General features: G+C 52.0%; 1 protein-coding gene across 4 annotated transcripts in view; it reads left to right on the top strand.

Moving 5' to 3' along the window:
• Positions 1-13,791, top strand: part of RGS9 (regulator of G protein signaling 9) — a 32,286-nt gene extending 18,495 nt beyond the window's left edge. The window contains exons 10-19 of one of the 4 annotated variants that reach the window (XM_027691722.1): positions 397-426; positions 1,061-1,122; positions 3,272-3,385; positions 4,358-4,473; positions 5,104-5,191; positions 5,689-5,827; positions 6,461-6,546; positions 7,884-7,998; positions 11,439-11,812; positions 12,672-13,791. In XM_027691722.1, the coding sequence (XP_027547523.1) occupies positions 397-426; positions 1,061-1,122; positions 3,272-3,385; positions 4,358-4,473; positions 5,104-5,191; positions 5,689-5,827; positions 6,461-6,546; positions 7,884-7,998; positions 11,439-11,812; positions 12,672-12,828 (1,281 nt within the window). In that variant the 3' untranslated portion in view covers positions 12,829-13,791. Of the gene's footprint in view, positions 1-396; positions 427-1,060; positions 1,123-3,271; positions 3,386-4,357; positions 4,474-5,103; positions 5,192-5,688; positions 5,828-6,457; positions 6,547-7,883; positions 10,171-11,438; positions 11,813-12,671 lie in introns of those variants that run through there. The other 3 variants (XR_003535603.1, XM_027691723.1, XM_027691725.1) reach the window with 3 other exon arrangements.
• Positions 13,792-14,736: the final 945 nt, after the last annotated feature.

Genomic DNA, 14,736 nt, shown 5'->3' with positions numbered 1-14,736 from the left:
TCTGAGGCTTTTAATTGTGGTGTTTATATTTTGCAATGTGTTGGTTCCTGTCTCCTTTAGCTAATATTGAATGATCTAATCTGTGTCTCGTAAATGAATCTATTTTAGCTGCATTAGAATAACCTCTTAATTGAAGGCATGCAGGCAGCCTGTGATGGGAGAAGCAATGCTAAACAGTAAATACAGCTAATGGGACGATTTACCGTGTGTGGATGCTCTTAGCTTTGATGATACCCTGATTAGCTGAGCTGCTGTGTTTGATTTTAATTGTAATGAGAATTAATTGGAGAGCGCTGTGCAGTGGCAGCCCTGCAACGGTGTTTCCTTGCCTCAAAAAAAAAAAAAAAGGCAAGTTTAATCACCCATCCCAATGTAATGGTTTTCTTTCTTTTACAGAAAAATACTATGGAAGCTTATAGGAGAGAGGTAAGTGCTGCTTCCCTCTCTTCCAGGTGTTCATCCTACATCAGCGAAGGATGGGGGCTCAAACCCCCTGTGCAGGGGGTGTTTTAAAAACAGAGTCCCTGCCCCATGGAGCTTTTGGTCAGTGGGCTTTCAGGACATTCCCTGCCTCTGCACCTCCCAGTGCAGGCAGCCAGCAGCTCTCCCAGTGACGGGAAGGCTCAAGCAAGGACAGACACCAGGGCTGAATCCAATAGATCAGAATTAGTGGTGGGGAAATCACAGGAGATACATCCAGTGGCGCCAGCACAGAGACAGCCAAGAATCAATGATAATTACATGCTAAATCATCCAGAGCATTTGTAGGTGCCGAGGATGGTAGCTATTATTCAATTTTTATATAGCATGGGGAGCGCTTTTTAATTACTTGCACATTGCAAAATGCTCTTCTGATGTTTGCAGTAAGCTCAGTGAAAACAGACATTTTACTGGGGCAGTTTAGGGATTCTGTGATTCCTTGGACGTGCAATAATTAGGGAAGAAGCAGTCCCTGCTGTAGTTAGCCTCACTGCCTGGGAGGGGGCATATCTGAGGTTCAGATAGGCCTTGTCTTCATATCTCCACGCTCCTAACCATGGCCATGTCTGATCCCTCTCAGATCATGTACTATCAGCAGGCCATTGGGAAGACCAGAGTGAAATCTTCTGTCTCTCTTGGAGGGTAAGTCCTGATTTCCTTCTGTCCACACATTAATTAGTCTTCAGTGCTTATCTCCTAATGAGATGATGAAGCTGTCTGCTCCGGCAGCTGGTGACTCAGCCGGGGAATCGATGTGGTGGCCTCACGCTGGGCTGTCTGGGCTCTGTGTTGTCTGGGCCAGGAGGCAGAGGAGGGATCAGAGTCCCAGGCAGGATGAAGAGGCTCCCTGGGAGCAGCACCAGCCCCTGGGTTGAGATTCCCTCTGAAATCAAGGGATGCTCAGGCTGGGCCAGGCTGTGGCGCTGGGACACAGCTCTGCAGTCTGGAAAAGCAGCTGAGTGGAGCTGCCTTGTGAGGGTCCAGCAGGGATGAGCAACCAGAGGGGAAAGGCTGACCCTCCAGCTCTTGGTTACCAGCCTGCTAGGCTGGATTCACCCCTGTGAGTGTTCCTGCTCCATGGTGATGTTCACCAGAAGGCAGCAGAGCTGGGAAGTCGGTGCTGGTTCTGTATTACAGAGGAACACACTCCTCTCCATGAGAGTAATTAATTAGCAATTCCTCTTCCCAGTGGGAGTGTTTCCTGATCAGATTCTTGATGCAGCCAGTTAAGTGCAAAGCCTCCAGTCCTGGCATGAGCCATCAATGTGTTTGCCAGAGGCATTTCTCACCTGGAGCCTTGTGTGCTGACCAAGTGCAGCCCATAGCACCTGTCTGGTTTCCACAGTCATTGCCACCAGAGATTCATACCAGATCTAAGATAAACAAGGTGCTCAGGCCTGTTCTCTGGAGAAGACAGTCATGGATGAATGAAATGGGAGGGAGAATCTGTCTTCTGAGAGCCAGGACTTGCAGGGCACCAGCAGTTCTGCTCGTTTAATCTGTCACTGACTCGAGGTCACTTCAAACTCTCCTGCCTCAATTTTCCGAGCTGGAGCTGGGGACACCTGGCTACATTCCAGGAATTTTGTGTTGCTTAACTGTTTGGCAGTGGGGTTTTTCACTCATTAGTTCTGCCTATCACCTAGATGAAAAATCCTCAGGAAATTTGGAGCTCCATGTCAGCTGCAGGATTGGGTCCAAATCAAATTATTATCGATGAGCAGCGTGCACGCTTCAGACAATTGCATTGATTTAGGAGGAGCTCCAGAGCACTAATCATCGAAAGGACAGGGCTGTGTTACCTGGGTTGGCAGTTTGAGATTTGTTTGATTAGAATATATGGACTGTAGTGAAATCATGCAGGTGCTGGATGCCTTGGCATTTGCAGTGGGAAGATGGGATCGAGCCCTTGTGTGCCAGCCCGTGGTTTGCTTTGTGCAGGAGCGTTGTATAACTGCAGGATCTGTGCCAAAGTGCCCGTTAGCAACGGGCCCTTGGACAGTGCACTGCCAGCTCTGAGCACATGAAAGCACTTTGGCCTGGGGGGAATTTTAAATGCAGAAACCAGATGATTTTTTTTCAAGAATGAAAAAGGGAGGAGAGAGCTAAAATTCCGGGACATTAGTGAAATCGGTTGTAATTATAAGTCTGGCCAAGTTAGAAGGTAGGAGAAGTGTTTGTCTGGTTCCTGCTGGGATGGAGACAGTTTTGCTTTGTGCCAAGCCCTCAGAGCCATTTGCAGAGGAATGAGCTGTGTGGTAGGTGAGGGAGGAAAAGAGGAGCTGAGATGAGCTCTCAGGACTCCCTCAGTTTCCTGGAGCTCCCTGGGCTCTCCCACAGCCCATGGGAAGGCTGGGGAGAACCTACCTGAGTGAACACAGAGCTTGTGTTCCTCTTCTCTGGCACTTCCCTCCCAGGATGGTGCAGGATCAGGCCTTTGCCAGCTGGCTGGAGAAGGAGACAGAAACCATTGGGGGGCTTAGTCCCACTTCTTGAAGTGAAGGGGCAAAAGGAGATGATTGAAGAGAGTCTTGTATCTCCTTACCCTTGAACTGACAAATTCACTGCTTTGAAAGACAACCAGGAGATTTCTGTTTGGGAAATGGAAAAGGTTAACTGAACTAATGAATCAGTTTTTCTAGGAGGGCAGGGGTCATGTTCCAGATCCCTGTTGCTGATAGGGCTGCACCTCTGAGGAGATCTATAGACTGTACAACCAGTTTTGTGGTTGTGATGGGGCTGGCTGCAGTTCTGGCTTCAAATTAACGTTTCGATTTTGGATTTGTTGCAGGCTTGTGAAGTACTCTGAGCAGTTCCTCTCCAATGATCCTATCCTGTCTGGATGCCTCCCCAGCAACCCCTGGATAACAGATGACCCTGAGTTCTGGGATCTCAATGCAAAGCTGTATGTATTTGTATTGTTTTGCCAGCTTGTGGTTTACACTGACCCTTATGCTGATAGAAATCAGGAAAGGGAACCACTGATTTCATTGTGATATCTGTTCTCTGATCATGAGCAGGGAAGTGTTCCCTTTATAACATTGCTGGGCCGTGCTAAAGAAACTTGGGAATGCTCCATGCTGAACTTCCAGCACTGCCTTCTTCAAGTGGAGCCTTCCTTAACGTTACAGAAATTCCTGAACTGATGATGGGAGTGTGCACTCAGCCCCTGCTGAGTGTGTCTCATCCTGCCCTTGGATGAGTGAACTCCACCTTTACTAGCACAGGAATGGGATATGACCAGTTGCACTCAGGTGTAGCACGTGGTTTGGTGTTTACCTCGATTGGGTGCTGACAGTGATTCAGCAATTCAGGGTTCAGCTGCTCCCCTTGGTCACACCTCAGGCTGCTTTCTTAGGAGAGACTTTGGGTTGGAGGCACACACTGGTGATATGTCCTTTCTCTCCCTTGGTTTTCCCTCTGGATAATATTTGCTAATTACACAGTGGCACCTCAGGGCTTGAAGCAAACAACATCTCACTGGTGCTCGTGTGAGAGCAGCAATCCTGTTAGAGTGATTCTGTCCCATTAGACAGCCCCAGAGGATGCCTTCCCTGAATGCCTTTATGGGAAGCAAAGCTTTGGGCAGCAACCAGTGCCTCCTCCAGAATGGGACTGAGTCAAACCTCAGGGCCAAGCTGGGCTGTCACTCAGAGAGCAGCATAAATCCCAGTTAAATCCTCATCCCGCTGCGGACCGAGTTGTTTAATTACAACTTAGTGGGTTGACTTCGGGAGCTCATTACACCATTCTGGAAAACAGAGAGTGCTGAGAAGTCCCTTGGCATTCCAGCAAAGGGCATTTTGCTTTTAATTAATCTGCTAATTAGGTGGGCCACACGAAGTTGGCAGAGCTGTTTGTTTTTCTCCCCGGGCAGGGTGGAAGTCCCCACCAGGATGCGCGTGGAGAGATGGGCCTTCAACTTCAGCGAGCTGATCCGAGACCCCAAAGGGCGGCAGAACTTCCAGCTCTTCCTGAAGAAGGAGTTCAGCGGTGCGTCTGCTGTGTCCCTGTGTCCCTGCCTGTGTCCCTGGGCCGAGGCAGTGGCAGTGCCACCGAGTGCAGGCAGGGAAGGGCTGTCGGAGGCAGCGGCTGTGCAGCCAGGGCAGCTGGTACCATCTAGTGGCACGGGACACACGGTACAGCCGGGACATTCCCGGCGTGTTTAGATGAGATTTCAGGAAGGAATTCTTCCCTGGGAGGGTGGGGAGGCCCTGGCACAGGTTGCCCAGAGAAGCTGTGGCTGCCCCATCCCTGGGAGTGTCCAAGGCCAGGTTGGAGCAACCTGGGCTAGTGGAAGGTGTCCCTGCCTATGGCAGGGGGTGGAACAAGATGATCTTTAAGGTCCCTTCCAACCCAAGCCATCCTAGGATTCTGTGATTCCTCCTGGAGAAGCTGGAACTGGCTGAACTCACAAGCTCTTAGGGGTGTCAGTGGGCAGAGAGCAGGGGAAAGCTGTTTTCCTCCTTCAGTCCCAAGAGGATTTTCCAGCTGGCTGAAGAGTTGGAGAGGCCGATTTAGGGCCAACACATATTGAGCCAAACAAATTTAGCCCAGGAGTAAATAAATGGGATTGTGTTTTCCTCAGTCTCACTCTCTGCCGATTGTCTCCTTGTTATGCAGGAGAGAATCTGAGTTTCTGGGAAGCGTGTGAGGATCTCAAGTATGGAGACCAATCCAAGGTCAAAGAAAAAGCAGAAGAAATTTACAAGTGAGTGTGAAAATTTTACATTCTTAAACTCTTTGTACACGGGTCCCATCACTTTCCACTGCCTGTCATTCTCCAAATGATTTATTCCTGAAACTTTTTTGTGTAACCTGTGGCTGTCTTATGACCCCACATAAGAACCTTTGGAGATGAAAGCAGAAGTGTTGTTCTGTTATGTTGGTACTTTTCCTCTCTGTTCTCCACTATGACATTTCAGTATCAGCATGTAATTTAAATAGCAGTGTGGAGTAGCAGAAATCATGGGGCTGCCATGAGGAAAGTGGAAAGACCCTTTTGCTTCCAGTGGGCTAAAATTTGGTTTATACCATGTGCTCACAGCTCAAGAGGAAGTGTCTGCGTGTCTCTGGACATGGAGATTGCCCAAGATCAGGACAGCAAATTGAGTGGGGAGCTGAAGGGACTTTTCCTTTTGTGCATAGGCAGGAATCCCCATGAATTCCCCAGTTGCTAATGGCACTGTGGGTCCCTCCTCCATGCAGGCTCTTCCTGGCTCCAGGAGCACGGCGCTGGATTAACATCGATGGCACAACAATGGGCATCACAGTCAAAGGCCTCAAGCACCCTCACAGATATGTTCTAGATGCTGCTCAGACCCACATTTACATGCTGATGAAAAAGGTTTGTTATTTGTTTCCAAAACCTAAGAGGGATTCCAGTCCTCTGGGCCTTTCCCAGTGCCTTTGTGTGTTATGAGCTGTCTCTTCCAAGGGGTCTTAGTTTGAAAATCCCCCGAGTTTGCTGAGTTAAGCAAGTGCTGCTTCAGGCCTTTGTGTTTTGCTGCTGCTTCTTCCCTCTAAGTCAGCCTGTCCCCAAGGTGGTGAGGGTCAGGTGGCTGCTGGAAGTCCTGCTTTCTAATTCCACCAGCTCATGCACGTTGCACTGAAAGCAGCAGAACCAGACTGATTTTTCACCCCTTGATGAAGAGTTTGGCTCCTGAAATACAAGCTCCTCACCTTGCAGTGACTGTGACACCCTGCTGGCCTGGGTTAAGCTCCGTTCAGATCTTTTGAGCTGGGTCTTACCTGCGAAGCTTTATTGTGAGATGGAAAATCCTGGGAATTTTTACACCAAGATGAAAGGGTATTGGTTTAAATAGCTACATTTGCCTGAAAGATGCAAAGTCCCTTGGGCTGCTGGGGGAGATTATCCAGTTCCCAGCCTCCCTGGCTCCTGAGCAGCTGTATTTGGTGGTGATTTTAATAAGGGTGTTTGCAGCCCATAACTACCAGTTTCTCTTTTTTCTCCTAGTAGGACTCCTATGGCCGCTATTTAAAGTCTCCAATATACAAGGAAATGCTGGCCAAGGCTGTTGTGCCACAAGAGACTGTCAAAAAAAGGCAAGTGAAACTGGCTGTAATTGTGGGGTTTGTTTTCCTTGTTGTAGCAAGGGTAGAAAAAGCCCAAGTTGCAGCAAAATTACTATGATTTAGATGTTCTCTTAATTAAATAAAATTTTTCACTGAGAAGATGCTTTGCTTTGAGACTGCTGGTGCTGTTTATTCATGAGCCCTTTGGAAGTGGCTTGTGTGCAGTCGGAATAGACGTGACAACTCTCAGCTGCCTCCACTGTTGGGTCTGTTTAGAAGGGCTGTGACTGTTGAATTAATCATGGCTTCTTTCCTGGAAGGAGAGAGCACTGTGTCCTGGGCATGGGAAAACTCCTGCCCATGAAACATTGGCTGCCAGAGCAGAGCCAGAGCCAGGGTTCAGGATCCTCTGTGGGATCTGCTCAGCTCTGCCTGGACAAAGCTGCTTAGGGGAGGTGACAAGCACATGGGAACAAACAGCACCTTGCTTGTGAGTGACACTTGGCACAAGGTGGAAGCCCTTAGAATTGGGTTTTTCCTGAGCAAGGTGAAGATTGTACAGCAGATTTAGGCCATTTGAACTGCAGTTGCTCCTAAAGCTGAGTGGGCAGTGTTAGAGCCACACTGGGTGATGTGGTCCTTTCTCTGTTCCTCTTCCACTCACCAACCCAGCAAGCAAGAAAGAGGAATTGTGGACTTTCACACTGTTTTTTCATCTAAAGCCTATTTCAAGGCAGTGGAAAAAGCCCTGCTGCTGACTTGCCTGGGGTCTGGTTGGTTTTTCCCTGAGCCACACATCACGAGGTCACTGGCTGGGGCTGGTTGATCCTGGTGGCTGCCTTTGTGCTCGTCAGTGCTTGTTCTGGACACTCAGTACTCAGCATCCTGTAAAGCTGGAGAGCTGGTACCTCATCCAGAGCTGGGTTAACTCTTGTTCCCAGTGCTGCTGCAAGTGGCTTTGCTGTAGCAGGGAGCAGGTGGTTTTTTGGGGTATCACAAAGAAACGCCCATACAGGACCCTGTCTTGATCTTACTTAGGATAGTAGAGAAAATTCCACTGATGTACACTGTTTGGCTCCACAACCAGTGTGAGTTATGTGCAAACACAACAACAGGAGGAGTGTGGATGGGCACTGGAGCCCCTCAGGAGCAGGACCAGCACTGCCTTTACGCTTTTAGCAGTTCTGTAGCTGACGTGTGACAATGAGTCACCCAGTCCTGCTTTGAACCACCTCCTCTGCATTTTGCACTTCTTTGTCCGTCCCTGTGCCCGAGCTCGCCCTCCTGGTGACTTTGCTTACCAGGGGTGAGGGTTTGGTGCCCTTCTCCTCACTAACACCCTGCTCCTTTCCCTCACTCCCTCCCAGCACCGGCCTGTTCGGGCGCCGCCACCTCCGCTCCAGCCCCAGCCCCATCATCCTGAGGCAGCAGGAGGAAGAGGCCAAAGCCAGGGAAGCCGCCGCCACCGTGGACATCACGCAGGTCATGAGCAAGCTGGACCGCAGGAACCAGCCCCAGCCTCCCAAGTAGGCTCTGAGCCCCGCAGGGCACAGCGCAGGGAAAAGACAAGCCGAGGCCGGTGTTGAGCTTCGTCTCCCCTTCCTGAAGGTGTCAGTGCTGCTTTAGGTTTCCCAGGCCGGCTCTCTGCCGTCAGCCGGCTTCCCGCACGTTGCCATGGCTTCTGGAGAGCAGATGTCACTTCCCAGGCGTGCCAGGCAGGGAGTGCTGGCAGGGCCGGGCTGCTGCCTGTGCCAGGCTCGGGGGGCAGGACCCCGGCTCCCCCCACACACACCTCGGAGGGGAGATGACTTCTGGCTGTCCCGAGATTCCCCCCGGGAGGCTGGGTAGCCCAACTGCCTCTCCCTGCCTCCTGCTCTTCGGGGAGGTGGGATGGCACCCAGTAAAGTGCTGCTGTCCCAATCCTTTGGGTCCAAACCAGCCTTCCTGGGAGCAGAGCTGGATGACCCCGAGGGGAGCAGGGAGAGGTGACCCACCTCAGAGTGTCCATGCTGGCTCCCATCCCCTAGGGGGATGTGCACCCTCCCAAGGGGTGCATCTGGCACCCCCTGAGAGGAGCACACCCCTCACTCCAAGTATCCTGCACCTCCCAGCTAATGCAACAGGAGCCCAGGCAGAAGAGCCAGGGAGGCTCCCTACTGTGAGATCAGCAGCATGAGCACTCCTGAAGGTTTGGTTGACCCTTTGAATTTGAATGTCACTCCCAGATCCTCCCAGCACACTGGAGATGATCAGTGGGAAGCTCTGCTCTCCCTGTGCCGTGGGCTGGGTGTGCAGGTGCAAAGAGCCACCCCTTGCCAGAGCCTGCACGAGACCCTGAGAGATTTTATCAAATCCTTCCCACCTCTTGTCTTGTCTTTTTCCTGCTCTTCTATTTTGTCTTGTTAAAAAACCCAACAGGAGGTAGTTCCAATTGTAGCCCAGAGGCAAGAGAGGACAGGGTAGAGGTGTTAAGAGCTGATTTAAACTTTAAGTAGTGTTTTTCTTTTTATTTGCTCTGTCTCTTTTGCTCTGTAGAATGAGGCAAACTAAAATACTATTTTAGTGCTAAAGGGCTCGGGGAGATTCCAGGCTTTGCTGGGAAAGCACAGCATGTCTGGACCAGGCCAGTGATTACCAGAAGCGCAAAGATTCCTGCAAAGCCCAGTAAAGGGAATTGGAGGGGCAGAAAATCTTCCTTGTTTGTTAAAATTTTAGGGAAGTAGAGGGACTGTGTGGAAGCACTGAGGTATGGGAAGCTGCTTCTCTCTGGTTTTTATTGTTCATCCATTTTATATACTGGTAGGATTTCACAGGAAATGGGAGATCATAGGATCATTGAATTGGGTTGGAAGGGACCTTAAAGATCATCTCCTTCCACCCCCTGCCATGGACAGGGACACCTTCCACTAGACCAGGTTGCTCAGAGCCCCATCCAGCCAGGCCTTGGACACTTCCAGGGATGAAGCTGGAGAAAGCTGGATGGGAAGGGGGCCCTCAGATAATGGGATGCATGCAGACCAGCCCCTTGGAGCCCTGGGGTCCATGCAGGCCAACTGCCTGTGAACAGGGGGACAGTCAGGATGTCACTGTCCCAAAACAGCCTGAACAGTGACTCCTGCCCTCCCCATGTGTGTTACCAGGGGCAGAATCAGGGCTGCACAATCTGATCTGGTGTCACTGCAGAACTCCTCTCCTTCACTTGTGGCTGAGCCAGGGAGATTTTCCTGACCTTCATTAACCTGTCGGTGATAAACCTTCTTAGAGGAATTGAAACCAAGTTGCCCAAGACTTTCACTCTGATGTCAAGGCCTGTGCTGTCTCTGCTCTTACTCCTGGTGGAAGCAAAGGCACATTTTGCAATGCTCTGCAGGGGAGCAGGATCAGCCTTTTCTTTAATTCCTCTTAAAACCCCAAGGCTTTGTTATGTCAGGTGCTGAGCACCATCAACCTACCTTGACATAAGAGCACTGAAAGATACTCCAAAACCTGGCAGGGTTGGTCCAAAGCTCCTTGGCTGTGATGAGCCCTACAGTCTCTTCAGAGTTTGTGTAACATGGAGCACTGAGCATGTTGGGATTGCCAGTATGTAGTAACATGTGGAAGATCAAGTCAGGGTATAAATAATAAATAACAAATCTGTGTGTTCCAGTCAGTCCCTCTGATTCTACTTCTATTTTGTCTGCTGCTTTGCTTGTTATGTTCTCTGTACCCATTCCTTTCTCTGAGTTTTCATCATCTCCGCTTTGCACCGCTGTTCCCCTGCCATGGGTTAGTGTGACATGTTCAGGAATCACTGTGTTTGTGGAACAGCAGTCACTGCTTGTGGAACACCTGTCTGACACACACAGGCAGGGGCTGGCTCTGCTCTGCCAGGGGCTGAACGAGCTGGCACAGCCCAGCCTTCTGCTCCTCGTCCCTTGCTGCTCAGTCCCCGAAGAGGAAGGTTGCCTGGCACAAGCTGAACTTCACTTTGTGCCAGAAATTGTTTGTTTCCATTGGAAATCAGCAATGTGTTGTTTCATTTCTTGGCCATCGCTCCTGCCCATTCATCTGTCTAATAAAAATAAATGTAGAAAATGGAAGAAGAACCAAGTTCATCCTTCTCTGTCTCAGTGTGTTCATTGCTCACTGTGTCATCACTGCATGTGTGTGTACATGTTCTGTGTGTGCCTCTGCCCTCAGCCCTTCTCCTTGGGCACTTGAGCTGCATTTCATTTCTGCTGGGAGTGAATCCTTGGGAAATGGGAGGGGACCCAGCATGCAGCTTGTCCTCTGCTGCTTGTCCTGTGCTTGTCCTGTCCAATTTATACTTGGGCTTGTCCTGAGGGCTGAGTGAGCTGAGCTGGAGCCTCCACAGCCCCAGCCAGGGACACTGGGGGCTTCAGCACAAGATGTGATTTGTATTACCAGTCGTCAGGGCTCGGGCTCAGAGTCTGTTCCTTGGGCACGGCAGCAGCCAGCACAGTGCTGCCTTGAGTGTGACATGGCTGTGGTGTTCATAACCAAGATCACATTCTCGGGATGACAGGCTCCCCCGTGCCTGGAGCTAATCCTTGTGAGGAATGAGACAAGCTGGTGTCCCCTCCAGCATCCCAGCAGGCGTGGGGCCGGATCTGTCAGCACCCACTGGGGCTGGTAGCAATGACCCCGTTGCTTTCCGTAGGCAAGTTGTGACACCTCTGCGCTCCTGCTGGAGGGCAGGGAAGGGGACAGAGCTGCAGGGTGGGGACACTGGCACAGGCCTGGCTGGGGTGGCTGACAACTGCCTCCCAGCTGAGCCCTGTCTCTCCTGGCAGCACTCTGGCACTGGGCCCTTCTCCAGAGAAGCAGAGGGCTTGTCCTCCTGATGGAGCCTGGGGAGACCAGCCACCAGTGTGCCACCCCCGAGCCTGACTGAGCCTATCTCCTTTTCCTCCCCACAGCCGTGCCACCTCGCCTCCCAGGCCCCTCGCCCGGCTGCCCACGCTGGCATCAGCACCCCTCCATCGCCCACCCTGCCTCCCACCCCGCCCGGCCCCCCGGCCCTGCCCCACGGCACCGCCTGCCCCTCGCCCACCAGCCTGGCCCTGGACAGCGGCGGCACCGTGGGCACCCTGCAGGACCCCCGGGGGGCCGGGCCCGGACCCTTCCCCTCGGGCAGCAGGAGGTCCCTGGGCCGGTTCCTGAGGAGGGGCTGCTGGACCTCGCCCACCTTGGCCGCGCTGTCGCCCCGGTGCCCGGCCGTGCCCCACGGGAAGGTGCAGCCGCTGGGAGAGCGGGAGCGGCGGCTGCGCCCGAACGCCAAGGTGGTCAGCAGGTCAGTACTGCCCGGGCACCTGGGCATCCTCCCCTCCACCACCATTGCTCTTTGTCATTAGCCAGAGGTCTCCAAGAACCCGCCCGACAGCTGCCTTTCCTACCCTTGCTGCTAAACCCCACCAATCCCACCTGTGCCACCTAAATCCCAGCCAGGCTCTGGAATTGTCCCTTCCCCCTGTCTCCACACCTACTGTCCACATTGGATGTGTTTTCTGGTGGGATCGGGGCGGGAGCCCACTCCGGTGGTGCCTCTGCTGTGCTCACACCTCCTGTTCAGGGGTGCAAAACCCCAGGTTTTACTTTTAATCCCTCAATTTGGAAAACCACTCGTATATTTGTGTTTGTTCTCGAGTGCTGGTTCAGGTTTGGTTTAGTGGTTTCAAGTCAGAGGAGACCCAGAAGTGACAAGGGAGGAGAAATCTTGAGGGAGAGTCGTGAAGCATTTGTTGCTCTGGGGCAGGAGGTGTGAGAGGGGGGATTTTTTCTGGGAGAGGCTCTCCCTGTTGGAACCAAACCCTGGCCATGTCCCTCACTCGGAGAACCATGCCCCTGCTCTCACTTAACCCACCTCTACTGCTGACCGAGTGGATGAGTCCACATTATAAATTCAAAAGCACAAACCTGGGAGCCCCTGCTCCACCTGGCTCCGGAGCTGTGTCACACGGCTTCTCAGCTTCAAAGGGGTGGGAGCTCACGTTCCCCTCTTTTTCCCTCTCGGTGGGCTCGTGCCTGGGCGCTTTGCTTTGGGATTTGGGGTTTGAACAGTGGAAGTCTCCAAGCCGGGCTCAGTTCGCTGCCTCAGAGCACATCAAAAGGTGCCGTGTGTGTGTGTGATGAGTCTCTGTTTCACAACACAGCTTCTTCCAAGTCAGAACGGACGCGCCTTCGGAGAGCCAGGTGTGCCCTGAGGGCTCCGAGGAGGGGGAGGACGGACACCCCCGGGCTCGAAAGGACTCTGGGAAGGAGCTGATCTGCCCCTGGGAGACCCCCACGGAGGAGGGGAGAGCGGAGTAACAAGCAGCCCTGGCATGGATGCTCTTTCCAGGCCCGAGACTGCAGTGGGTCAGCACATGGACCATGTTGGAGAACTCCATTAGAGCCATCCCTCAGCATTGGGGATGCTCAGACCACCACAGCGACGGATAACAGACCCTGCAGTGCCCGTTTGTAATCCAAGAACTCAGAGTGTTTCTGGACTGGTTTCATTTCCTATCTTTGGTATATCCAGGTCTGTTCATGACAGACTTCTCCATAAATGAACCTCTTTCCTAGCCTTGGAGCAGATGGAGAGTCTATGTGTATGTGAATGTCTTGGAAATGGTGTCTTATTGGAGTTTCTTGCTTGGCCATGAGGTGTCAGCACACTGAACACAGCACAGCTGGATCAGGGCTGGGGTTTTTCACAGCCTGACTCAGGCTACAGTGCCAAGATTGGGGTGCATTTGTGTCCCCAGCCTGGGTCTGCCTCTTATTAATAACAATCTTTTAGTTTAAAAGCAGGTTTATTAAGACACAGATGATTGCTGGGGAAAACAAAGTGTCCCCTCATGAGAAGCTGTGTGGCATAGCATCATTCCTTCATCCAAACCAAAATTGATCCCAGAGGGCAAGGAGTGCAGAAGGGAGGGCAGAGGCTCCAGAGCCCTCCTGCACGAGCTCCAGCTTCCCAGTGTGTGGGTTTGAAATGACAGCTTGAACTGCACCCCAGAAACACCTTGGGAAGATCCAAACCAAATTTTGAGACCCTCCAAAGTTGGATTGATGCAGTGCCACGGCCTTTACCTGTGCTGACATCAGGAGTGTCAGACCATTGCCTTCCTTATGTCGTGTGGTGTTTGAAGGTGGTGTTTCGTTCACGTGAAGGAGTTTCCTCGGTGTGTGTGCTGTGGGTCACTGTTCTGTAGCTTGGCCATGACCTGTGACTTCTGATGTTGCTGTTTTGTCCTTTCTGATCATAAATGGAGCTTTGTCTGTGTGGCTGCTGTGGTTCCTCACTCCTGCTGTGGGATTTTAAATCTCTCCTCACACGCACTCAGTGCTCCCCATTTCCCCCAGGCCTGGGGGGGACACTTCTCATCACAGGGCAGTTTGGGAAGGTCAAGAGGCTGTTTCTGTCTCCAAAGCCTCTTTCCCAGGGGAGCTGAGGGTTGGGCAGGAGGCTGATGCCCCACACTGCCTGTGATGCTTCTCTTGTAGAAATGCACATTGGCTCTCGCTGGCTTTGCTCTGTCGGAGGGACACGGTCCTGCTCCACGGTCACTGGTGGTGGCACCTGTTATTGATGACACAGAATGTCATGTCTTTTGTGATTTTTTGTGTTAATATTGTTACTCAGCCACTCTTGATGGGACACTGACAGCATATGATCCAGGAAACATGACAGGAAGGCATTGTGATGTGTAACACACAATATGATATTTAATGTGCATATGACAAGAGCCATCCTACTGCTAATGTTTCTCTCATTGGTTTGGGGCTCATCTTGGGAATCTCCTTGCCTTCTGCTCCTCATGTTCATCTTCTACACCAGAGGAAGGACTTCAGGATCCAAAAGTGCTGCTCTGTCGGGGATGCAGTGACACCCAGACAGTCAGGTACATCTCTATCCCAGAGGCCAGCACTGGGGGTTCCCAACATTTTTCCCTTCAGGGCACCGCTTTTTTCCCCCAATATCTTTCAACTTGAGAACTCCTGCAGTTTTTTCCCGTGGGGGAGAGAGGCCCCTGCCTTGTGCACCTCAAACCAGTGCCTTCCCCTCCTCCCTTCTCCCGTGGACCCCCCAGGTGCCTGCTGAGTGCGGGAGGAACACGGCAGCTCCAGAGGCCCTGGATCCCTCCTGCCACCGCTCTGTGCTCGCACGGTGACATCTGAGGCTCTGCCCCCGCTGGAGGCCTGGCGTGCTGGAGTCGGGAGCGCTTTCAG

This window comes from Neopelma chrysocephalum, unplaced genomic scaffold (assembly GCF_003984885.1).
Source record: "Neopelma chrysocephalum unplaced genomic scaffold, ASM398488v2 Primary Assembly neopelma1_84, whole genome shotgun sequence".
Taxonomy (NCBI): Eukaryota; Metazoa; Chordata; class Aves; order Passeriformes; family Pipridae; genus Neopelma; species Neopelma chrysocephalum.
Note: the sequence above shows the minus strand (reverse complement) of the source record. Positions and strands in the feature narration are given on the sequence as shown.